This window comes from Carlito syrichta, unplaced genomic scaffold (assembly GCF_000164805.1).
Source record: "Carlito syrichta isolate Samal-C Ts95f unplaced genomic scaffold, Tarsius_syrichta-2.0.1 Scaffold307107, whole genome shotgun sequence".
In the NCBI taxonomy this organism is placed as follows: Eukaryota; Metazoa; Chordata; class Mammalia; order Primates; family Tarsiidae; genus Carlito; species Carlito syrichta.
Genome location: NW_007251203.1, coordinates 185,392 through 211,904, shown reverse-complemented (window position 1 = coordinate 211,904; position 26,513 = coordinate 185,392). Strand labels below are relative to the sequence as shown.

The 26,513-nt window shown below is 34.9% G+C and overlaps 1 protein-coding gene across 1 annotated transcript in view; it reads right to left on the bottom strand.

Moving 5' to 3' along the window:
• ADAMTS20 (ADAM metallopeptidase with thrombospondin type 1 motif 20) overlaps window positions 1-26,513 on the bottom strand; it is a 191,628-nt gene that overhangs the window by 127,590 nt on the left and 37,525 nt on the right. Inside the window, exons 4-7 of the mRNA XM_008063856.1 lie at window positions 19,656-19,915; window positions 11,818-11,901; window positions 11,152-11,276; window positions 9,428-9,468 (exon numbers count right to left, since the gene is read on the bottom strand). Coding sequence (XP_008062047.1) covers window positions 9,428-9,468; window positions 11,152-11,276; window positions 11,818-11,901; window positions 19,656-19,915 — 510 coding nt within the window. The remainder of the gene's footprint in view (window positions 1-9,427; window positions 9,469-11,151; window positions 11,277-11,817; window positions 11,902-19,655; window positions 19,916-26,513) is intronic.

The window sequence follows — 26,513 nt, the reverse complement described above, 5'->3', positions numbered from 1 at the left end:
AAAAAAAAAAAAAAATGGGAAAAGGACATGAACAGACACTTCTTAAAAGAAGACATACAAGTAGCCAACAGACACATGAAAAACTGCTCAGCCTCACTAATAGTCAGAGAAATGCAAATCATAACTACAAGAAATACCATCTAACTCAGGTAAGGAGGGTTATCATTAATAAGTCAAAAAATAACAGATGCTAGCATGGATACAGTGAAAAGGGAATGCTTCTACATTGTTGAAGGGAGTGCAAACTAGTTCAACCTCTACAGAAATTAGTGTGGTGATTCCTAAAAGAACAAAAAAATTGACCTTATATGTGATTCTGCAATCTCTCTCCTGGAAATATACCTGGAGGAATATAAATTGTTCTACCAAAAGACACCTGCACGTGCATGTTTATCATCACAGTATTCACAATAGCAAAAACACCGAGCACAGCCATTTTCTCTGTCCCAGAAAGGGGCAGAGATCAGCATTGCCCTACCCAGATCCACCCAGCTCTTCCCAGCCTCCAACTTGGGACCTAAGGTAATCATATGAAACTGGGAGAGACTGAAGCCCCTCCCCCATGCTGAATCAGACATAGACAGATCAGATGAGTGGCAGACTTGACAGGCAGCAAGCCAGGTGAGTCCAGAGCTGATTCACCCTCCTTCCACAGTAGGCCTGGGGCATCTGACCCAAGCTGTGAGAAACCCTATCAGCCTGCAATGAGAGCTAGAGATCAGAGCTGAAAGGATGTTGTAGTTACAGGAACAACCTAAGAATGAGTTTGGTACCTTGTTTTTATTTTTATTTTTTGTCTATTTGTTTTTTTGTTTTAGTATTTTTCTCTCATTCTGTTTTTGATAACATTTTCATACTTGCTTTTTGTCTGTTATTTCATTGATTTTTTTTTCCTTTAGGCTTCCAGTTTGTGTATGGGAAGAGTACATCAATAGGGAGTTCATTGTTGGTTTGTGTGTTTGTATGACTGTCTGTATGTTTTAGTTTTTTTTACTCTTTTCTGTCTTTTTTCATTTGTTAGTATGTCTCTCTGTTTTCCCTCTTTTCTCACTCTTCACCTTCCTTCTGCCCCCCTCCTTCCTTATTTCATTCTTTTCCTTTTGCTTTCAGGGAGCAAACCTATACCCCCAATGCACAGACAGATTGTAAGGCAGTGGGAAGTGGGTTCCAGGGTGCACATAGACCTGTCAGTGGATACTGGGATCTGCAGATAGATTTTGAATCACAGCTACCCCCTCAATTAAATCTCAAAACTGCCAAAAGTACAGGCCCCTAACCCACAGTCCAGTTTCAGAATTGAACAAAGCCAGAGGATCCACATAAGGAAGAAAAGGAGATTGAGCAACAGAAGTAAAAGCAACCCTGCCATCCCTGAACAACAGAATTAAAGAAAATGGGGGAAAGTGGAGGGGAGGAAAATCTACACATATGAAGAAAAACCAAAAGAAGAATATGGGTCTCACACAGACCCCTGGGAGGTCAGGCACTGAGAAAACAGACTTCAGAACGCAAACAATGAAGAGCCCCCAGAATGACTGGTCTCAAACTACAAACCCAGATATCAAGACATTAATAAGGAGAGTAAAAAGAATTGAGGAGAGAAAAGAGGAAATAGGAAGGAGTTGATAGCTGAGATAACAGCAGTAAAGAATAGTGTGAATGAAATAAATAACAAACTGAAAAGCATGGAAAGCAGAATTAGCCAAGCAGAAGAAAGAATCTCAGAGCTTGAGGACCAAAATATTGAACTAACCCAAACTGTCAAAAACAGGAAAAAAAGCTTAAACAGACAGAACAAAACCTTCAAGAGATGAGCGATTATTTCAAGAGGCCGAACCTAAGAGTAATTGGACTTCCTGAGGCAGAAAGAGAGACAGAGACCACCCTGGAACAAAGATTCCGAGAAATTATTCAAGAAAACTTCCCTCATCTCATCAGTGATGTGACCATTCAAACACAAGAGATTCAGAGAACCCCTGAAGACAACAAATGAGAAGACCAGACACATAGTAATTCACCTAAACAAAGTAGGTATAAAAGAAAAAATCCTAAAGACAGCAAGAGAAAAACGTCTGACTACCTACAGGTGAAGACCAATTAGAATAGCAGCAGATTTATCTATAGAAACACTTCAAGCTAGGAGAGCTTGGAGTCCAATCTTCAAAGTTCTCAAAGATAAACCATTTCAATAAAGGATAACCTACCCAGTTAAGCTAAGCTTCATCAGTGAGGGAGAATTAAAATTTTTCACAGACATTCAAGCCTTAAGAACTCATGCTGCCTCTAGACTGGCTCTACAAGGAACACTTAAGACACAGAAGAAAGAGAAAAAAGAATGACAAAGTTCTTCACAAGACTGTGGGGGAAAGATTGAAAACATACATGAATCATACATGAAAACCCCAAAACCAAAGAAAGACAACAAACAGGAACAACAACAACTCTATAAGAACCTCCTGACAGGGATAAATTCTCACATTTCAATAATTAGCCTGAATGTGAATGGACTAAATTCACCACTGAAAAGACATAGAATGGCAAAATGGATAAAATATTATGAGTCAACAATACATTGTCTCCCAGAGACTCATCTCACCAGAAAGGACACTCACAGACTCAAAGTAAGAGGATGGGAAGCAAAATTTCAGGTGAACGGAACACAAAAGAAATCATGAATTATGATCTTAATATCAGACAAAATACCCTTTATGCTATCAAAAATTTTAAAAGGTACAGAAGGTCACTATATAATGATAAAATGTTCTATCCATCAACAAGTAATATCCATCCTAAACATATATGCACCCAACATAGGAGCACCAACTTGCATAAAGCAGTTTCTAGGCAAACTTAAAAAAGATACTGACTCTAACACTATCACAGCTGGGGACAACAATACCCCACTCACAACCCTAGACAGATCATCAAGACAAAATCAGAAAGGAGATCCAGAACTTCAATGTGACTCTCAACCAAATGGACTTAATTGATACCTACAGAACACTCCACCCAGTGACCACAGAATATACATTCTACTCATCAACACATGGAACGTACTCTAAGATCGACCACATCCTTGGCCATAAATCAAGCATAAACAAATTTCATAAGATTGAAGTTCTACCATGTACCTTCTCAGACCACAGTGCAATAAAAATAACAACCAACACCAACAATGTTACCCCAAAACCCACAAAGACATGAACAGTAAACAGCATGATGCTAAGCAACTCCTGGGTCAACATGGAAATCAAAACAGAGATTCAAATATACTTGGAAACAAATGAAAATGAAACCTCTGGGTGCCATGAAAGCAGTAGTAAGAGGAGAATCCATATCTCTACAAACACACACAAAGAAAATGTAAAGATCACAAGTTAACAGCCTAACAAATCCTAAGGAAGTTGGAAAAACAAGACCACCAAAACTCTAACTTCAGCAGAAGAATCCAGATCACTAAAATAAAAGTCCAAATCCGGGACATAGAAGACAAAGAGATAATACAAAAAAGCCAATGAAACAAAAATCTGGTTTCTTGAAAGGATAAACAAGATTGGTGGTTCCCTAGCTAGACTGACCAAGAGAGAAAAAGCCAAAATAAACACAACCAGAAACACAAAAGACAAAGTCACAATTGACCCTGAAGAAATACTAAAGATTATCAGAGAGTACTACATACACTTGTATGGAAGCAAATCGAAAACCTAAAGGAAATGGAGGACTTTCTGGCATCACATAACCTCCCCATGTTGAAACAAGAAGAAATTGAGACTCTAAATAGACCAATAACAATCAGGAAATTGACTATGTCATAAGAAAACTACCTATAAAAAAAAAGTCCTGGACCAGATGGCTTTCCAGCAGAATTCCACAAAACATACGAGGAAGAATTGATTTCAATCCTATTGAAAGTATTCCAGCAATTGAGGAAGATGGAACTCTCCCCAAATCATTTTATGAAGCTAACATCACATTGATACCCAAGTCAGGTAAAGATTCAACAAAGAAAGAGAACTTCAGGCCAATATCCTTAATGAACATAGATGCCAAAATTCTCAAAAAGATCCTAGCAAACTGGATTCAACAACACATCTCAAAAATCATCCACCACAGCCGAGTAGGCTTCATCTCTGGGATGCAAGGCTGGTTCAATATTCATAAGACCATAAACGTAATTAAATACATCAACAGGTGTAAAAACAAAAACCACAAGATTATATCATTGAATGCAGAAAAGGTTTCTGATAAAATCCAGCACACCTTCTTGATAAAAACCCTCAAACACCTAGGCATTGATGGAACATAATTCAAAATAGTATGAGACATCTATGAGAAACTCACAGCCAGCATACTGCTAAACAGACAGAAACCGGAAACATTTTCCCTGAAAACTGGAACAAGACAAGGATGCCCACTCTCACCCCTCCTGTTCAATATAGTTTTGGAAGTCCTAGCTAGAGCTATCAGAGAACAGAAGGTAATCAGGGGTATCCAAACAGGAAAAGAGGAAATTAAGCTCTCTCTCTTTGCAGACAATATGATTCTATACCTCAAAAACCCAAGAGAATCTGTCAAAACCTCCTTGCACTGATAAAGGATTTTGGCAAAGTCTCAAGGGTATAAAACAAATATGCAAAAGACAATCACATTTCCATACACCAATAATAGACAGACAGAAACCCAAATAAAAAGCACAATTCCATTCACAATAGCCACACAAAAAAATGAAATACCTTGGCATCTTCCTAAACCAGAGACATGAAAGATCTTTACAATGAAAACTACAAAACACTGCTCAAGAAATCAATGACACAAAGAAGTGGAAAAGTACTCAATGCTCATGGATTGGAAGAATAAACATTGCTAAGATGTCCATTCTATCTAAGGCAATCTTTAGATTTAATACAATACCTATCAAATTACCAGCAACATTATTTTCAGACCTAGAACAATACAGGAATTCATATGGAAACATAAACGACCAAGAATAGCCAAAACAATCCCCAGCAAAAAAACAAACAAACAGAAGATATCTCACTCCCAGACCTTAAACTTTTTTTTATAAAGCTACAATAATCAAAACAGCCTGGTACTGGTACAAGAACAGGCATATAGACCAATAGAATAGAATTGAGATTCTAGAAGAAAACCTCAATTTCTCACCAACTCGTCTTTGACAAAGCCTCCACCAGCAACCACTGGGGAGAGGAGAACATATTCAGTACATGGTGTGGGGAAAACTGGCTGATCACATATAGAAAATTGAAACAGGACCCTACCTATTCCCATACACAAAAATCAATTCTAAATGGAACAGTGACTTAAACGTAAAACCTCAAACTATAAGAACCTTAGAAAATGCAGGAGACACTAAAAGTGGAAACTGGAACTGGCAACCAATTCACAAGTGCCCATGCCATAAGAGATAAGATAGATAAGTGGGGCCTCATCAAACTGACAAGCTTCTGCAAAGCCAAAAAAACCATCAAGAGAGCAGGGAGACAGCCCACAGACTGGGAAGAAATATTTGCGAACTCTATGTCTGACAAAGGCCTAGCATTTAGGATCTACAAGGAACTCAAATGTGCTGAAAAGGAAAAACAAACAACCTCATTACAAAGCAAATGAAAGATATGAAGAGACACTTCTCAAAAGAAGACATACAAGCAGTCAACAGATACATAAAAAAACGTTCAACCTCACTAGTTATCAAGGAGATGCAAATTAAAACTACACTGAGATACCACCTGATCCCAGTCAGAATGGTCATCATTAATAACTCAAAAAATAACAGATGCTAGAGAGGAGGTGGTGAAAAGGGAATACTTCTACAGTGTTGGTGGGAGTGTAAACTACTACAGTCTCTGTGGAAAACAGTGTGGCAATTCCTAAGAGTTCTAAAAATCGACCCTCCATATGATCCCACAATCCCCCTACTGGGAATATACCCAGAAGAACTAAAATCACTCCACAAAAAAGATACCTGCACATGTATGTTTATTGCAGCATTGCTCACAATAACAAGAACATGGACCCAACTGTGTTGCCCATCAAAAGAGGACAGGATAAAAAAAAGGTGGTACATATACACAATGGAATATTACACAGCCATAAAGAAGAACAAAGTCCTGAACTTTGCAGCAACCTGGATAGACTTAGAGTCTATAATACTGAGTGATCTTTCACAGAAACAAAGAACTGAGTATCACATGTTCTCACTCATAAGCGGACCTAGAGCTATCATAATACTATAAGAAAAGGATTGCCAGTAGCAGGAAACTGTGGTGCAGTGGGGGGGCGGGGAGGTGGGATTGGCAGTAGTGGGAATCTGCCTGGGGAAGGGGGGACATATTTCATCAACAAGGGTACCTGCACAATGAATATTTGTATACCTAACCCTGGATTGTACCCCACAATATTAAAATAAATAATTTGAAAGTTATAAAAAAAGTATTCCCAATAGAATCTCCAGATAAATTATGAAAATTAGAGTGAAGAATCAGGTGGCTGAATTTAAATCAACAAGCTAAAAAATCCATTACTGGAGTGCTGTGGAGCAGCATGATACACCATTCACACTGACAACAGAAAATAGAAGAATAACAAATGTTATGAGTGACCCATTTGAAATAAAACAACATATATGGTTGGAAGACATTTTAAAAGTCCTACTTAAATGGACAGATAAATGTTTTATGAGAACTTGACATGCAGGTTCTAAAATTTTTATAGATAAGCAAAGGCTCAAAAATAGCCAAAATACTCTAATAAGGTGGCAGTACACACCCCACCATACATACCCATCACTTACAATTTACTATAGAAATAAAATTAGTGTGGAATTGATGTATGGATTAAGTAACACATATGGGCCCATAAAATGGAGGGATGCTGCTGCAGACTCAAGTGCATACAGAAATTGTATACATGACATTGCAGATTCTAAGAAAAGGAGAGGAATTATTCAATGTGTGGTTTGTAGAAATTGGTTATTCAAATAAAAAAGGATTATGAATGTTACTGCACACTGAATCTGCACACAACAGTCATTTGTTTTGAGGGTTAGGAGAAAGATTTTGTTGTTGTTGTTTATGTCGGTGTGTGTGAATGTTTTAATTTAGGTATATAATTGAGACTGGCTCAATTTATAGAATTGAGAGTGAGTAGAAAAGACCTTAAAAAGTGATGTTTAGATGAAAACAAAAGGCGTGGATGTTGATTACAGAGTTCAGTTTTAACAAGGAAATTTTGGGCAAGTCATTCTAGCTTTTTCTAACATGGATTATATTGATTTTCAGAAGTCTCCACAATCACAAGGTGACATTTCCCCTTCATTTGTGAACCAAGAGGGGTAGATGATGCAACCCATCCGGTGACTTCTGATTTCTTTAACTTTGATAGAACTTCCACCATCTCATTGAATTTTTCATTTTATTGTATGTCTTGCCAAGTATTAAATTATACTGTATAGTTTATAAAAAACAGTAGACTACAGATCCTTATGCATGAATAATGCCTGTTAAGGCTAAGAAGATCAACGTGTTTTATAGCCTTTCTGGGTAAACGAAAGTTTTAATGGCAAACGGATTCACGATTTACTAGCTTTTTGCAATATTATAAAGGTAGAAACAAAATGCTACCACACAGTGCTTGGCTTATAAGGATGGTTTTAACACCATTACATTAAATGTAGTGTGCACAGTGTATTGTAAATGCCAACTCTTGCATATTTACTGTGTTTAATATGCAATTAATATTCTAAAGTATTAAAAGTATAAAGAAAAAACTAAGTGAACATTTATAGCAATACTATGAAATCTCCAATAATTGTTTTGACTGTTGACTTTTGCTCTCTAGTAAAACTGTCTTGCATTTTAATTATTGTATTACTTTGTATTTCATGTTTGTTTACACTCATGATGTCAGAGTTAAGAACTTGTACACCAAGTATTGCAACTATCTTTCTCTTATTGTACATGCAACATAGCAACATATAGTTTTGATGCTTAACAATATTCCTTTTTTCTTTAATAAAGGATAGTTATTTGAATTTTTTAAAAAGGAACTAACAAATCTAGATCCCTATCTGATATTATATTTAAAAACACCCAAATAAAGTAGATACTTAAATGTGAAAGGACAACTTTAAAAATATTTAGAAGAAAACAGGATAATATACTTAGACCCTGAATTACATAAGAATTTCTAAAATAAGAAATAAAAATCTAACTCTAAAAGAAGAGGTTTATAAATTGTTACATTATATATTTTCACACACACAAAAATGAAAACCAAGCAACATACTGTTAAAAGATATTAGTAATATGTGAAAACCAGAGGGCTTCAGATCAAGAAGTTATAAAGAATACCTGAAAAGCAATAAGGAAACAAAAATATCATGGCAGAAAAATGGGCAATCATTTATTTCATTTCTTACAGAAAAGAAAATATATGAAAATATATGAAAATATATGAAAATATATGAAAATATATGAAAATATATGAAAAGGTATTCAAACTTATCAGTAAACAGGAAAATGAAAATTATGACTGCAATGAAAAATATTACATTATATTTAGACTGGCAAAAATGAGAAATCTGAAGATAACCTGTATTTATAAGAATATAGTCAAAAGAAATGTTTATAGTCTATTGACAAAGGTGTAAATTGGTATAACCACTTTAGAAAATAATGGGTTATAGTTTATAAAGTTGGAAATTAGCTCACTTAATGACATAGCAATCCTAACCCTAGGAATATACCCTAGCTCTTCCAGCAAAGTTCATGATACAAAGTAGCTGGGATTAGCCCAAATATCCACTAATAGTATATAAATACATACACTGAAGAGGAAACATTATATAACAGTGAAAATGCGTGAAGTACAATTACAAAATTCAAAAAGACACAAAACCAAATAATTGTTAAGAAACACATGCATATATAATAAAACTATTTTTTCAAGAGATTAAAAAGAAGGTAAATACAAAATTCATGCTATTGGTTACCTATTGGGGAAAAGCAGAGAGATTTTTTTTTAAAGATTGAGCATAGACTATATAATAGTAGTGACAAAGTTCTAACTCAAATCTGGTGGTAGACTCATGGCTATTCATTTTATTATTTTGCTTTAAACTGGCATGTAGATTATATGTATTATTTCTCATGGATCAAATATGATATAATAAAATACTTTAAATTACGTATATCAAGATTTGCACAGCACTCAATATTTAGTAATTGACAAACAAATATTAGTTTTTATTAATTTGTAACATTTACAGAAGCAGAATCAAATAACAGTGGAAAATGTAGTAATTTATCAGGACAATCAAAATTACTAATATGTTAAATAATCTAAGCATTATGCTAAATAATTCAACAAGTAATTATATAAGCTAAATTCAATTGACAAAATAACTTACCTAATGTGTCACATTTCTCTCTAGCACCACAAATGTCTTCCCTTAAAAGAAAATATTTATTTTGAAGCATTTTTGGAAAATATTTTTGAGACAAGCCAAAACAAAAATAAAGAAGCTTTAATTATGACATAACTATTATCACAAACTAACTTCAAAAATCTAGTTTGTATTAAACCCTCAAAAAGTTTAAACCTAGAGTAACACACCATTGTTCATAACAATAAGCAACAGGTGCTATATAAAAGTGAGTGTTGTAAATAGTGAACCTTAAATCAAATTCAATGAATGGCCTCCAAGTATATTTTTCACATCTCCGCCTTTACTTACACAGTATGTGTAATATAGTTTACCCTCTTGATGATTCAATGTTGTCATGAGCTTCAGCTATTTTCTGATGCTAAATAATGATGTTCTCAGATGTCACCAAGTTGCTTGTTTTTTTTTTCTCTATTACTTAGTCCCTGGCCATTCAATTCGACAGTTGTCAAGTCTCTTTCCTTATGATCTCTTTTCATAGCCCTTTCTTCCTCCCATCTTTAATCTGTTATCTCCAATCTTTGTTGCTTGGCTCTTACCTACAATTTAGGGCAGAACCATAGACTATCATTGTATAAAATTAAATCAATTCTGCTTATGTTTGAAAAGAGATAATGTATACTCATGTGCTGTACACTATGTTTCAGTCAATGACGGACTGCATATGGGATAATAGTACTTTAGATTATAATATCATATTTTTACTGTACCATTTCTATGTTTAGAAGCAGAAATAATCACCATTGTGTTACAATTGCCTACAGTATTCAGTACAGTAACATGCTGTACAGATTTGTAGCTAGAAGCAATAGGCTACATCACATAGCCTAGGTTTATGAGAGGCTAAACCATCTAGGCTTGTGTAAATACACTCTATGATGTTTTCACAATGACAAAATCACCTAACAATATGTTCCTCAGAATGTGTCCTGTTAAGCAACACATGACTGTACATAAACTATATGCTGGCTATTTTACATTGGCTAAAGGTTTTCATTTCAAGGTTCTGGAAAGCTGAGATTTCTTTAGGTTTGACCCCTAAGTGAAGGATGTCTTTGGCCAACCAACCACATCACAAGGCTAAGATCTATATATTCTGGTATCATCAGTGTTGCTGAATCAAAGGTGTGAATTAACCATGCATGGGGTGCTTATGGTATAAATCATAATTTTATAATAGCAGAAACTGTTTTCATACAGATAAAGGTTTGAGAATGACCCTGGCTAAAAACATACTGGTAATTAAGACGTGCAGTAAACATCAAAACAATTAACATATGGACACATTTTTTTTTAAGTATGTGGACAACCAAAAACATTCAGATGTTCTTTTCAAATGACTAAAACATCAAGAGAGGAATGAATAAAACCTGCTCTCAGTTCCATAACTATGTTAATTCCAGTTATTATTCCTAATTATTTCATTCAAAAATGATAAGGAAATTATTTTGTTTAGATCAAACCATTACTCAGCAACCTGACATTCTTAATTTTCTAATGAACTAACTAGTATTCTGGCTTGAAAGAACAGAAAAATATCTTATTCAACAGCTTCTTTTGTAATACAAGATCTCATACAATACTTCCATGTATTACTGACAAAGAATTAAGATTATAAGAAGTATCCATCATGCAGGAGAGAAAGAGTAAAGAATTATAGGTGGAAGAGCTGTTTCTAAAAATTGTACCTAGTGATAAGAACAGCAGTATCATGGTGGGAAGGGTGAGCATCATCGAGGACATTCTGAGTTTGCTGCCATAAGCAAAAGTTGTGTAATGTGGTAGCTGCATTAAAATTGATGACTGGTCCTTCCTACACAAAATAATAAGCAGTTCAATACTATGTCAAAACCCACGTCCCCTTTTCTTTCCAAACTTGTCAGCAGCATGCAACATATCAAACAGCATTTTCATAGGCCGACTAACTAGCATCATTTCTTCATATATTTTCTCTAACATATTTTAGCAATACCTAAAACATTGTGATCAAAACTGAATCTAATTCGATCTTCTCAATGTAATCACCCAATATTTAGGATAAAAAACTAACTTCCAAAAACTATTAGAATTCAAATCCTTCAACATTATGACTAAAAAAGTTAACATTTGGATTTTCAATCTTACTTTTTAAAAAGTTATTTATTCATTTTTGTCACTTCATTAGCTCAATTAAACCCTGTCATTCTATTTTATTTCCATCACAACCGAGAAGGGTAATTCCACTCCTTTTCACATCAAGTTTTTTAAAACAAATTTTTAAAATATCTTATTTCTAAGAAGAGTGTCATGATCTACATATGCTCCTTAAAAGTCTACTACAAACTAAGATTATTAATTTTACACCTGTTTCTTACCTGTTCATTGTGAATTACAATTAATTTGACCATTACTATGTTTATAAGATTTCCAATACTTGAGTCCTTATAGATTGCTGCAACCTGCAAGTAAAAAACGTAAGATCAGATGCCTAAAATGAAAATTTCTTCTCAAAAGTACATTGAAACCAATCTCAGCAAATCAACTGTCCAATTTTGCTGCACATTGGAATCTCTGAGAAAGTGTTTCCAAATCTTCACACTCAGGCCACTTCCCTTACCAATTAAATCAGAATCCCTAAGGTTGACACCCAGGCATCAGTATCTTTTAAAATTCCCCAGTATTTATTGATTCCAATGTGAAGCAAAATTTGAGAACCAGTATCTCAAGCCTTGCTACAGATAGGATCAGCAACATCCACACAAACTAGAGATGATAAGAAATGCAGATTCTAGGCCTCACCCTAAATTAGTGAGTCAGAATCTTCATTTTAACAAGATCTCCAAGTGACATGAACATATATTAGAGTTTGGAAACTACTGTTCTGGACGATTAAACAAAAAATTCAGTTCATTCTGTGTCAGAATCCACAAGTTAAGTGACTACAATATTCCATAAAAATATGTAAGTTTGACCTATTCTTTTCTGCTAGTTTCACCTAATCTTTTCTGCCATAGTTGCATATTTTCAATTCTGAATGTGGTTATTATGTTTAATGGTTAGCATTACTGAAATCCATGTAGACAGATTCATACAGAATCATATAAACAGTCATAGAAGAGGTCATGGGTCACAACTTGGTCCTCAATTTTTCAAGAAAGGACAATGCAAGTCTGTGAAGCATGTGGATGGGCTCTGCGTATGCTCAGTTTATGATTCATGATTACAGTGCTATTCCATTCCCTGATGCATATCCTCTTCTTGTAGCCATCATAGAGGTTGCCTCTGCAGTAGGAGTGTTTTCCATGGCCAAAGTCTCTGCCTTGTACTCCCTTAGAAACTTAACTCCCTCTGGATCTGGGCCATCTGTGCAATGAAAATGGCCTCTGAAGACTAGTTCACCTTCGTGTGGACCACTACCCAAAACAAGACATCACTAGCTTCAGGTGTTGCCCCTTCCTCCACTTGTTTAACAAATAAATGTTCAGTCTCTACTCTTTGCTGTGTTGAACTAGAGATACAGATACAGGGAAGAGGACATGGTTCCTGACCTCATGGAGCTGACGGTTTGCTAGAAGTATCCATACCAGAGCCCTCACTCCACCAGGTAAAGCTGCTTCAACACAAGGTATAACATGACTGCTGCCAATGCCTCTTGTACCAAAAAGACTACTACCAGAACCAGAGCCAAAAGCATCTCCGGAGCTGCTGACACTGCAGGTCAGCATGAGCATCAATACATATTCCAGCACCTCTAATATTGTTTCAACTTTGCAGCCACAAATAACACTTTTTTTCATCTTTACCTGCAGATGCCTTTGGCTCTGGTGGTAGCATGTTTTGGCAAAAGTGAAGGTACCCCCAGTGGGGTTGACAGTAAGTTAAGACTGGGACAGTCAGATGATTGGCAATTTCTAGGAGGTCTGTTAGCACTGCAATATTGCTCACTTTTTAAATGGGAGCTGTGAAAATTTACAGTTTAACTTATAAATAATCATTCTATATGCAATGTTTAAAATATATCTACCACAGAAAACAAAGTATACATGTATTTGTGACTTCAGAGCTACCCTATGATCCTGTGAGTTTAAAAGTAAATGATTTCCTAAGTCAAATTACAAGGTAAAAGACACTTCAAAGGTATATACAAAGGCTCTTTGCCCCCTATAAGTTAAAAACAGTTGTGAAGACTTCAGTGTCACAAGATAATATGCATTCTCAGTGCTTCACACAAAGCATCTAAATGGTTAATTACTATACTTAATGCCATATATGACATTCATATATATATATGATAATCTGGATATTATAATATCAGTTATAAAATATTTAACCACAAAATTATTTACAATTTCAGAAGGAAACAGATGTTGCACCTTTACTGAAAAGCAACCAACCTATCAGTTAGAACCTGGAAATATATTCTCAGTTTTCTGACAGTAGGATTTAAAATAAATCACTACAGCAAAATATTCTTAAAATGTAACATTAGAAAAAAAGACAATGCAAATAATTGCTATGCAATGTGGGTAGTGTCTATAAAACAGTTCTCAGATTGATATTTTGCTTTTATAATAAAATGGTATGCTTCATTAAGTAAAGAATGTCATCATGTTCACTTTTCTAATTGTATGCACCTCATAGTATTTTAATTATTGACCTTTATAATCTGTGTTCATATAAAAAATGTGCATATCTTTGACTACATTTAGATGTTTAAAGGTACTGTTATTGAACAACTCTGTTCAATAAAGCTAAATTATGATTCAAGCAATGAATAGCCATACGGCCCATTTGGCACTCAGACAGTTATAGAATTAGCATGTACAATGAATTTCTCTCATTCCTAAAACTACCACCCGTATTCGATTGCCTTGATGGTACTATGTTTGCTACAAATAATAAATGATATATGCAATAAATAAAATATTTATTGAATGTTTATTGTGTGCCAGAGGCATTCTATGTTTAAATGCATTAATTCACTTAATTCTCACCAAAAACATCTTATGAAATAGGAACTACTATAGTGTTCATTTTACAGATAAGAAAACTAAGATATGGAGAAATTAAGTAACACACTGAAAGCTAGGCAACTGGTAAGCAACAGAACCCAAAATCTATCCTAGGCAGTCTGGCTTTAGAGCTCTGACTACTTTGACATTTCAGCATTCTACCCCAAGTCATTCCTAATTAGCTCATGGAACAAAAACATTTCAAAATCCTGCTGCAAGCCATCCTTTAACACCTAATATTGTTCTGCAATGATCACTTGACCACAGCCTTGGAGAAGTCCTATGCAGTCACAGGATTTTAGTTCCGGTTCTGATTATGAGTTACAAGCTGGTTGTTCAACCCTGGAAAATGGATTTCTTTTTTTTTTTGTCTTAATATCTTTAATCACATTGAGAAATTGAGCACCCTTGGTCACAATACCTTTGCATATTGAATTATTAGCCAGGTGTTGTTAAAAGAAGCATGTGGAAGACATTTTTTTGAAGAATAAAATTATTCCACAGTTTGAGAAATGTTTGTTAAAGGAGTTAAATGGGTATATGCAGAATTGCACACAACTATTGGGCTGCAGTCCTTACCAACCTCCCTTCTTCCCATGGAGCATGTTACAAGACTAATATTTCACTCCAGAGACTACATCTTAGGAAACACTCTAAACTAGATTTCTAAAGTATCATCCTGCCCTAAAAAGTCATGCAATATTTAAATATATTACTGTCATCACTATATTTTAGAGTCTATGCATTAGAATTCTTATTGATATCATTAAAATGTATTTAATATTTTCCTCTTTAGATGCTTGTTTGCTTGGCATAAATAGATCTTATTTCTTTACAGGTTTCATCAAACAGTAAGCATTACTTTATGGATATTTAGCAAAAGGTAAAAAATGGTACGACATATTGTATCACTCAAAGAAAAATTCTAGGCAAAATATACTTCATGCAAAGCATGAAACACCATTAACTTACAAAACACTTTGAAAATAATTTCTTGATAGAGCTTCAGCAAATGTTCTTATATGGTATGTTTATAAAGGCCACCTTCATTAAGAAGTACAAAATCATCTACAAAAAACTGATTTTAACAAAGTAAAGAAAATTTGTTCACAAAGATCACTATTCTTTACTTGTTCAGAAAAATCTTTGTTTTTAAATTGAAAATGATGGCATTCCATATACATAGTGAATATGGGCCAAAAATCAAGTATACTCAGAGAAATGAGTTGAAGAAAGGAAAAAGTAACATAAGTGGTTATACCTAAAGAATTAAAGTATATCATTAGTTTTTACTTTAGTGTAGTTAAAAATTTTCCCCATCCTAACCAATATTAGTAAAAGTAACCCAAGGAATTGAAAGCAATAGTATAAAGTCAATGTAATTATAAGTGAGGGGTTTTAGTTGATGAATGCCTGTGGTAGGAGTAATTATAATTTAATAAAAGATCTAATTCTTGAGAATTATATGAATCTTCTTAAATTTACATTATTAAATCTGTAACAGGGTGAATATTATAAAGTCAAACTTTCATAAACACAAAGGAGTGTGGCGATCTCCAACATATACTAAATATTTTAAGGTTTATTAAACAAAAAGTCATTGAATATCAAAATAAACATACTCAAGAAAATTATTGCTCTAGTTTACATATATTTTGAAAGCTTAATAATGCATATGTAAATGCCATTTTAATCTGTCACCCAATGCTGTTACCCAAGTTCCCAGGAAAAAAGCTTTAAAATAATTAGCAGATAACTGAATATCTCTGCTTATTTAACACAAATACTTATTTCATTAGATATACTATACTTCACAATTGTGTTTATTTCCACTATTTTTTTTTTTTTTTTTTGAGTTGGAGTCCGACTCTGCCGCCCAGACTGGAGTGCAGTGGCCGCTCCCGGCCACCGCAGCCTCGACCTGCTGGGCTCCGGCGATCCTCCGCCTCAGCCTTCGAGTAGCCGGAATTACAGGCGCGCACTACCACGCCCGGCTAATTTTTTTATTTTATTGTAGAGATGAGGTTTCGCCTGCACAGGAGGGTCTCGAACCCACGGGCTCAGGCAATCCACTCACCTCCGCCTCCCAAAGGTGCGGGATTACAGGCTGAGCCACAGAGCCCGGCTTATTTCCCCTAATTTTAATGTTAATTCCAGAAACACTTTGAATAAGAGAGTTCACTAAGCTAATGTGACAACATAACACTCTAAAATGTGAATTTAAATCATATGATTTCTATATCACTGCACTTATTTTGTTAAATTTTTGAAAGCAAAGAAAAAGTTTAAGTAAATAGCACAATTATTTACTTTGTACAGGATAAGTAAGGATATCCAAGTCTCTCTAAGTTTGTGTATATTATAATAATAATAATAATAATAATGCTAAAAGCATTCAGCTATTTTCCCCAGTATATCTAGAGCTCAACCCACAAATATTCTTTTCATCACTTTGAACTTTTCTTTAAATGGCTTACTATCCTATTCCAAGTCTAAATCACATTCTCTTGTCTTTTCCTTAAATTACTATGATCAGAACATTGCCACTAATCCAAGTGTGTGTATCTGAATAAATGCAAGTTAGTGCCTTCTAAAAATGAGAAAAAATATGCAAAACCTGAGGGGCTCCTTCTTCAACTGGAAACATCTGTGGACATTTATTTGGAGAGAGCACTCCCCATACCACTTTAGAACAATTTTTGAAATGGACTTCATGAGTAGCAATAAAACAAGTTGGATTACATTTGATAATCTCGATATAGTGTTACCAATCGTTCCAGTTTGTCCAAGTCTGAAGGACTTCCCAGGACACGAGGCTTTTAATATCCAAACTAAGCAAGTCCTAGGCACAATATGGGGAGTCTTTCCGGGGACTTTCTCTACATTTCCTTTCACCTATAACATAGTTTATAATCAGAAATATAGCTGTGATTACTGTTTTTTCTTAACCAATAATTTAAAAAATCTATGTGTGGCACCATAAGGTCAGTTGACCTTCCTATATCTTCATTTGACATTCTTTTAATGAGAGAGATGAAAAGAATGAAGAAAGCACAACACCCAGGTAGCTTAGAAGTCACCTGAAATTTGGTCTCTGAGGAAGAAAGCATATACAAATTCCCAACATACCTCAACAGATCAACTTCACCTCCTAAATTTTTCCTCCTATCCCACCTATATTTGAAATGCTCTCCTCTTTCTCAACACTACTGCATCTACCTCCCTGAACAAAAGTTTAACACAAACCAGATGATTGCATCTATAAAATTCTCATCTTCAGTTGAAATCTGCTCTCATTCTGATGGGCCTAAAAATCAAAGAAATGATATATACATGCACTAGTCTGTTGTTTTAAGCAATCTCAGATGCAGATTTGCTTTCTGAAGTCAAAAAGTCTGCCCTACCCTCAATAAACTTTGACTTTAAAACCCCCATGGATGACTTCAGTTACCTCAAGATATGCCACAATATCTTCTAAATGATGATATTAATTGATTTTTAGGTAAACACAAATAATAAAACTTTTCTGAGGTTGGTGATATTGCCAAAAATACATGCAACTATTTCAAAATTAGTCTTGTGTCTGTTTCTTTCTCCTTCTAGTAGTGTTTCCAAAGCATTGACATTAGTTATCTGTCATTTATGATATTTTAAAACCTGTTAATTTATCAAATCTAATATTTCCCTTTCATATCTCGCCCATCCAATTTTCTTAATGAATGTCATCTTCTCGAAACATTTTCAACTGAAAAGCTTATCCCAGTGTTTCATATAATTGAAACAATTTCCTATATATCAATTTACATCCTCCATGCCATAGTCCTCATTAGAATTCCTTCATAATTTACTTAACTTATGCCCCACCAACATCTAGTTAATTAGACATCTAGGTAATAACACATCTAGGTAATACTTTGAATTATGAATTAAAAACTATCATCAGGATACATTTCTATCCATAGCTCTGTTGTCATTTTAAAAATTCAATTCAAGTAAACATAATGAGTGTCTATATTATACAGTTTCATGTTGGATCATCTCTGGTTTTATTGTTTATCACAATGCACTGCATTCTAAAAGTATGTTACATTTTTCTAACCACTTATTCATTCATTCTCTCAGTAACTGTTTATTGGGTGGTTACTTTGTACCAGATACTGTGTTCAGGCAACATAGGCTATGGTGTATTCATAATAATTTAAGGTAAAATATCACGCATAAAGAAAATGACAGGAGCACAGCATCTTCACGTCACAATGAACTTAACTGGGGATATCTAGATAAGGGAAATTTGCAATATCCAATAGATGTGTCCTGGCCAAGTCTTTTCAACTAAGTGGGTCTAAATTCCCTATATGTGAATAAAGGTACTTCCAATCATGACATATGTTCCAAATATGCTGAATCTATAAATACGTGACCATATAACTCAACAACTAAATCAGGATACTTCTGACATGAAAGGAGGTGCTTTTAGTAATCACCCCAGAACAACAGGCATGTCCAGGAATGCTTCAGAAAGTATAAGATATACAAATATACATACACACACACATGCATATGTCAGAGTGCTCCCACCAACACAGATTTTGTGTCCTTTACTCACTTTAGAATTCTGTTTTACAAATACTGGCACCATCATTACTTGACAGAGACACTAACATCAGACTAAGGATTCTCATAGCGATCGAGATCTTACATTCCAAATTTGTTAAGACATCTCTATTAGTAATAGCCTATCCCTTTATCCCCATAAATACCCTTGTAACTTAAAGCACTAGGTGTTCAGATTTCTGATCTGGAGAATATAGCAGTAATAAAAATAGTATCCCTTCCCTTCTGTGCAGAAATAAGGTGAAATTCAGGTTGCACTGATCAAAGAGCAAAAGATCAATGCAACTATGATAGTCCCTGTCACTAGAGGGCAGAAGTCATTCAAACGATGAAGTAAAGAAAAATTCAAACATTTTCTGTAGGTATTTTCAGGGATTTTTAAATGTTTAAGAAAATTGTCCAAGTATCAGAATGGGATACCTTCTATGTCTCTCTAAACTACATTTCAGTGAAATATTATTTTTGGCTTAGACCTAGATACAATTAGCTTATATTTCGAGTTTGGAAAAACATTTTTTAAAATTAAATATTAAAAAAATTAAGCTCAACATTTTAGGAAACAAAAAAGTCATGATATGTTTACTTACAATCGACATTAGAGTTAGTACATAGTGCTGCAAATTCTGTCCATGATGATGAACCATTTTAGCATCAGCCGTAACCATAACTTCCACGTATCTTGGATATGATAAAAAACGTTTTTTCCTGGAATGTAATTGACTCCTTTCATCTTTCAATGATATATTCTTTGATGGGCATCCTAAAACTATTTCCTTCTTTGTATTAAGTTCTTCATTCATGTTGCTGTGGTTATGAAAAGGTAGAGTGGTTTTCTTTATTTGACTTTCTGGGGGGGAAAATATAATGCAGAGTCATTAAATCGGATACAACTAAAAATACTGCAAAAAAAAAAGAATAGCCAAAAATATTTAATACTTACACTTCTGCTTCCAATGTGAAACAATAAAGGGACAATGAGAAATTATTATTTAAAACAGTATTGTCTAGCATTATCATGAGCATTATTATTCATAATAATAAAAAGTTTGCAAAATGTTTACATTTTCATAGATTTCACTAACAAAACTGTATCTAAGTCTTATTTTGAAAGGTATGACTATTTAAAAGTACTTAGTAATCACTGGGTAGAACATTAAAATATCAAGTAGTCCCTCTGCTTTTCTTGGTAGGCAAACAGTAATCAAGTAACCAATGAAACTTAATCTCATTACAGAGTAATAACATTTGTAGGGTGAAACTTCATAAAATATAAAATAAATGTTTTTATACAACATGTGAAAAGTATCAAGAACAACAGAAAATTAAGCCATATAATAATAGGTGGCTGTTTGAACCCTAAAAGTCAGATGTTGGTACACATTTTATGATATTTGATTACATAAAATACTTGATTTATTATGTTTGCTTATATATGAATACCACAGTGGCTAATTTTGTCCTATGCATTTACAGAAGCCTATGAACTTATGTCTATGCATTTAAAATCTTATTTGTGCTAATGGAAAAAATTCATGGGCAACATAGGTGTCCTATTTCCCTCTCATTTATTTTGTTCCTCTCCCCTCTTCTTTCTTTCTTTCTTCTTTTTCTCTGCTAATTTTCCAATCACTTGTTTGGTGGTAGTATTTTCAAGAAAGAACAGACAAAAAAAATCAAGTGAGAGGAAATACAAGGTCTTAGATAGTTCACAAACCAAATAATATCAAAATAATCAATAACCACATCTTAGTTGTGCTGTAAAGATTATACATAAATATAAAACTATATGTCCTTATTAAAATAATTCATTTAATTCTAAATACAAATGTCATATTATGTTTGTAAAAACAAAAAAGAAAATGGACTCCCTAGCTATTAAGAACTCAGCCATTAAATTCCACAGATGAACTACTTTTCATAATCCCTAAAACTATCTCACTTTTAATATTACTATGCTCTTAGGTTTTAAATTTTATCTCAACCAGTTGTGGTGAGATACATAAAATCTCAGCTACTCAAGAAGCTAAGGCAAGGGGATTGCTTGAAGCCAGGTGTCTAAGACCAGCCTGGGCAAATAGCCAGACCCTGTCTATAAAAAAATAAAATAAAATAGCTAGGCATGGTGGCTCCTGCCTCTAGTCCCAGCTTCTAGGAAGGCTGAGGCTGATGTAAGAGGATCACATAAGCCTAGGAGTTTGAGGTTATGGTGAGCTATGATATTGTTACTGCACTCCAGCATAGGTGACAGAGCAAGACTCTCTTTAATAATAATGATAATTATTATTTTTTAAGATAAAATTTATCTCAATAGAAAATTCAATTTTTTCCTACCATCATTCTCTTTAAGTGCCTCAATCACCAAAATATTCATGACCAATTATTGGACTCTAGAGGAGATCTCAGATATATCTGATACATACAAACCTTAGAGTTATCAGGAAAAAGGTAAATATTTGTGTTTTGATTTATTTGCTTATCTATTTCACTTATTCAAAACAAACATTTATTGAGTACCTAGTCTATGTCAGGAAACATTTAGAAAGTGAGAGGTAATAGCACCTCATAAAGCCTACATTCTGGTGGGAGGAGACAAAATAAAAATGTACAACATATTTTTTTGTTTATCTGTTTCTGTGAATATTCTTTTATTTGTTTTCTCTCTTTTAATTTTTATTTTTAAATGGTGGGATACAATTCAGGGTTATACAAATATTCATTGTGCAGGTGCCCTTGTTGATGAGGTGTGCCCCCCTCCTCCCTTTCCCAGGCAGATATCAACTACTAAATATAAAACCTCAAACTGTAAGAACCTTAGAAAATGCAGGAGACACTCTTATGGAAGTTGGAACTGGCAACCAACTCCTGGTCAAAACCCAAAGTACCCAGGCCATAAGAGATAAGATAGACAAGTGGGACCTCATTAAACTGACAAGCTTCTGCAAAGTCAAAGAAACCATCAAGAGAGCAGGGAGACAGCCCACAAACTGGGAAAAAATATTTGCCAACTCCATATCTGACAAACGTCTAACATCAAGGATCTACAAGGAACTCAAACGTGCTGAAAAACAACATATTTAAAGATAAAATTTCAGGTAACTTGAAGTGCTTCCATAACAATGCAGCAAAGAGATAAAGGAAAAGGTCATTCCAACTACCATGATTAATATGAAAAAGAACAATAATACCAAGTGCTAATACAAATTGAAAAACTATCTGGCAATTTCTAAGTTAAATATGCATCTACCCTATAACACTGCAATTCTATTTTTAGGAATATAATTAAAAGAGGGAAAACATATACTCCCAAAAAGACATAAGTTCATAGAAAAACAAATATGTAGACCAGTGGAATACAAAAAAAGAGCCCAAAAATAAATAAACCCTTTTGTGTATGACCAAATGATCTTTGACAAGGGTACCAAAACTATTCAATATATAAAAACTAACTTTAAATCAATTATAGACCATGACAGACACAAAAATTTAAACTTCTAGAAAAAAACATATGCGAATGTCTTCATAACATTGGATTTGGTAATAATTTCTCAAATATGACACCAAAAGCACAGGAAACAAAAGTAAAAATAGACAAATGAAACTATATCCAACTTACAAACTTCTTGTGCAAAGGACACAATCAGCAGAATAAAAGAAAAGTAACCTATGGATTGTGAGAAAATATTTATAAACCATAATATGTGGTAAGGAATTAGTATACAGAATATATAAAAATTCCTACAACTTAACAGAAATAACCTCATTTTAAAAATGGCAGAGTTGATAAAGATTATTCCAAAGATATTCCACAAATGGCCAACAAGCTTTGAAAAGATGTTCAACATCACTGATCATTAGAAAAATGCAGATTAAAACCACAATGGGATATCATTTCACACACAAAAGAATGGCTACTATTAAATACACACACAGAGTGAGAAAGAAAAAATACAAATATTGCCAAGTGTATGGAAAAGCTGGAACCTTTATATACTGTTTGTAGGATTGTAAAATGGTATGGAAAACAAATGGAAGTTATGCAATAAATTAAAAATAGAACTATCTTATGATCCAGTAATCTCACTGGGTAAATATCCAAAAAATTGAAAGCAGGGTCTTGAAGAGATATGTGCACACCCATATTCAGTGTAGTATTACTTAAAACAGTTAAGAGGTGGAAGTAACCCAAATGTCCATCAACAGATGAATGAATAAAAAATTGTGGTACATTCATATAATAGAATATTATTCATTGTTATAAAGGAAAATATGCTGTCACATGTTACCTTAAGGACTTCAAGCTAAGTGAAATAAGTCAGTTTGAAAAAAATCCTATATGATTCTACCTAAATGAGGTATTTAAAGTAGTAAAATTCATAGAAACAGAAACAAACCAGGGGCTGGTGGAAGGAGAAAACAGGGAATTTTTAATGGATATAGTTTCAGATTGCAACATGAAAAAGTCCTGGAAATATGTTGCACAACAACGCAAATATACTTAACACTACTGAATTGTACACTTAAAGATGGTTAGGAGAGCAAGTTTCATGTTTTTTTTAAAAACTACAATTTAAAAAAATTTTAAAGAATGTTTATAGAAGTTTCATTCATAATAGCCACAACCTAGAAACAACCCAAATGTCTATTCACAGGAAAAAACAAGAGAAGACAAGAACCAAGCATCACAGAGTAGAACAGTGGTTCAGGGACTAGAGAGTGAAGGAAATAAGGAGATGTTGGTTACATGGTACAAATTTCAGTTATAAGATGAATAAGTGAGGAGGATCTAATGTACAGCATGGTGACTATAGTTGCTGACACTGTATTGTTCACTTGAAAGTTGCAAAGAGAATAGATCTTAAGTGTTCTCACCACACAAACACACTACACATGCACACACAAATTGATAAATGTATGAGGTGACGGATGTGATCATTTGATTGTGCTAATCATTTCATGTAAGCATATATTAATCATGTAAGCATACATTAATCATGAAAAAGTAGATTTGAATATATACAATTTATATCAATCAATTATATCAAATAAAGTTGCGGGGGGGGGGGAGGTGGAATGAACAAAGCTTCCCTGTCCATATGTGGCACCCTGTTCTGAGAAAGGTAGACTATATTCGCTGATGGTAAGCATTGGATGTGATTTGTAATGCAGGGCTACAGGCAGCCCTCACACAACCAGATTCAAGAGCCTCCGCCCACGTATCTCAAAAGAAAACTTCCCTTTTGTCAAACTATTTACCACTTGTCCCAAGAAAGAAAACAAATACCATCTTACTTGCCTCTACTATGTGTTAATATCTCAATGTCAGGAAAATCTCCCAAAGTCTGTCTAGTCTGGTTGCTAAGACATCATATATCTCACTGGTTAACTACAGTAAGCAAAAAAAGACACACTCCAGTTAAGAAAGTGCCATGGTTTGAAGAAATTAGACTGACAGAAACTAAGCTAGACTAGATAGCACGTACAAGCTAAAATAATGAAAGAAACAGATAAAGACTCTCATTCCTATGAGAACACCGAAGAAGGTGATTATTAGAGTCCAGGAAAGGAAAAAAAAAGTCTCCACAACAAAAAAACAGTTTTAATTTAAAGATTTAATTTTAGAGTTCTGGAGAGATTAATCAATTAAAAAATAAGAGAACAAAAAATAGGTAATACTAGGATTCTATAGACATTGTTCAGAACATATATTACTCATATAATCAACTTTATGCAAATTTATTAAAAAGTTTTACAGAACATTTCTAGAAAAATGCCACTTATCAAAACTGACCCATAATGAATCAGAAAACCTAAATATCTCCATAATGTTTTATAAATTGAATTTTAATTAATAATTCCCCCCAAATATCCGATCTGAAAGAATTTTACCAGTGAATACCATTAAACTTTCTCTGGATTGTTTGAGACAAGGTCTTGTTCTGTCACCCATGCTGTAATGCAGTGGCACCATCATAGCGCACCATAACCCCGAACTTCTGTGCCTTAGTGATGCCACTGCCTCAGCATCTTGAATAGCTAGGACTACAGGAGTACACCACCACACCCAGCTAGTTTTTTATTTTATTTTATTTTATTTTCTGTTGAGAGAAATTCTTACTTTGTTGATCAGGCTGGTCTTGAATGCTTTGTTTCAAATGATCCTCCTACTTTGGCTCCCCAAAACACTGGGATTATAGGCATGAGCCACTGTACTCAGCCTCCCACTAAACATTTAAAGAAGTAGCATCATTCTTTCAAATATTTGCCTAAGAACTGAAAAAAAGAGGATGTGGAGAGCGCAGCCTGAGCCAAGATGGCGCCCGGGACCTCTGCCAAGTCCCATGATTAGGCTCTTGATATACCGCCGGGCCCTCCTTCACTGCGCACCGCGCAAGTGCAACGCTGCAGAGCCTATGAACTGCTGACACGCTGGTACGGGACTTGTGGGTGGAGACCAAGGGATATAAGTACGGGACAACGGGAAAGAAAAGAAGAAGAAGCTAGAAGAAAGAAGAAGAAGCTGGCATGGTGTAAAGGCTGAATAAACCGCTTTGAGAAGAACACGTTGTTGTTGCCTCCTTCCTGCTGGTCAGGGGTGAGCGACAAGTGGTGGCCCGTACGGGGACCTCAGCTGTTCAGAACTCATCGCGGACAGGGTGACTAGTCACAGGGTAAGTTCCCAGGTAAGTGGGACAGGCAAGGCTCTCGGTTGAGACAATAAGGTTCCCGGTTAACAGGGACAAGCTTACTTAGGACAATAAGGTTCCCGGTTAACAGGGACAAGCTTACTTAGGACTATGGGTAACACCACATCGGCGCAGACGCTTCAACAGGCTCTCAAAAGCCTGCTGAAAGTAAAAGGGGTGGGTCTGAAGCAGGAGACAAGATAGCTCAATTACTCCTTCTGAGCAGCTTACATGAGAAAAATCCTGCGGAGAACAAAGAGCAGGGAGACAAGGGGTTTGGGTCTACGGGCGCCCCCCAGATTTTTTGCTCATTAGATCTCAGCACCAGACCGGTGCTCAGAGTCACAGTTAATGGTAAGCCCATAGTTGGTTTATTAGATACAGGTGCCGATCGTAGCATCGTTAGCACCACAGACTAGCCGCCGGGGTGGCCCACACAGCAGTCAGACCAAACCTTAACAGGCCTGGGGTACGCCCAGATGCCGCAGATTAGTTCTCGCTTGTTGCCATGGAAAGATGAAGAGGGCCACCATGGGGATTTCCAGCCCTATGTGCTGAAGGTCCCAATTTCTCTATGGGGCCGAGATATATTACAGCTTATGGGTTACAAGCTAACAAATGAAGGATGCTATAGCCCTCAAGCGAGAGGCATCATACATGGCATGGGGGCTCTGCGTTACTAATAGTGCCTTTTAACAACTACAGCCACGCTGCGGCGCTATCCCGTAACCTTTCCAGCTATCTTACAGGTAATTGGTCAGA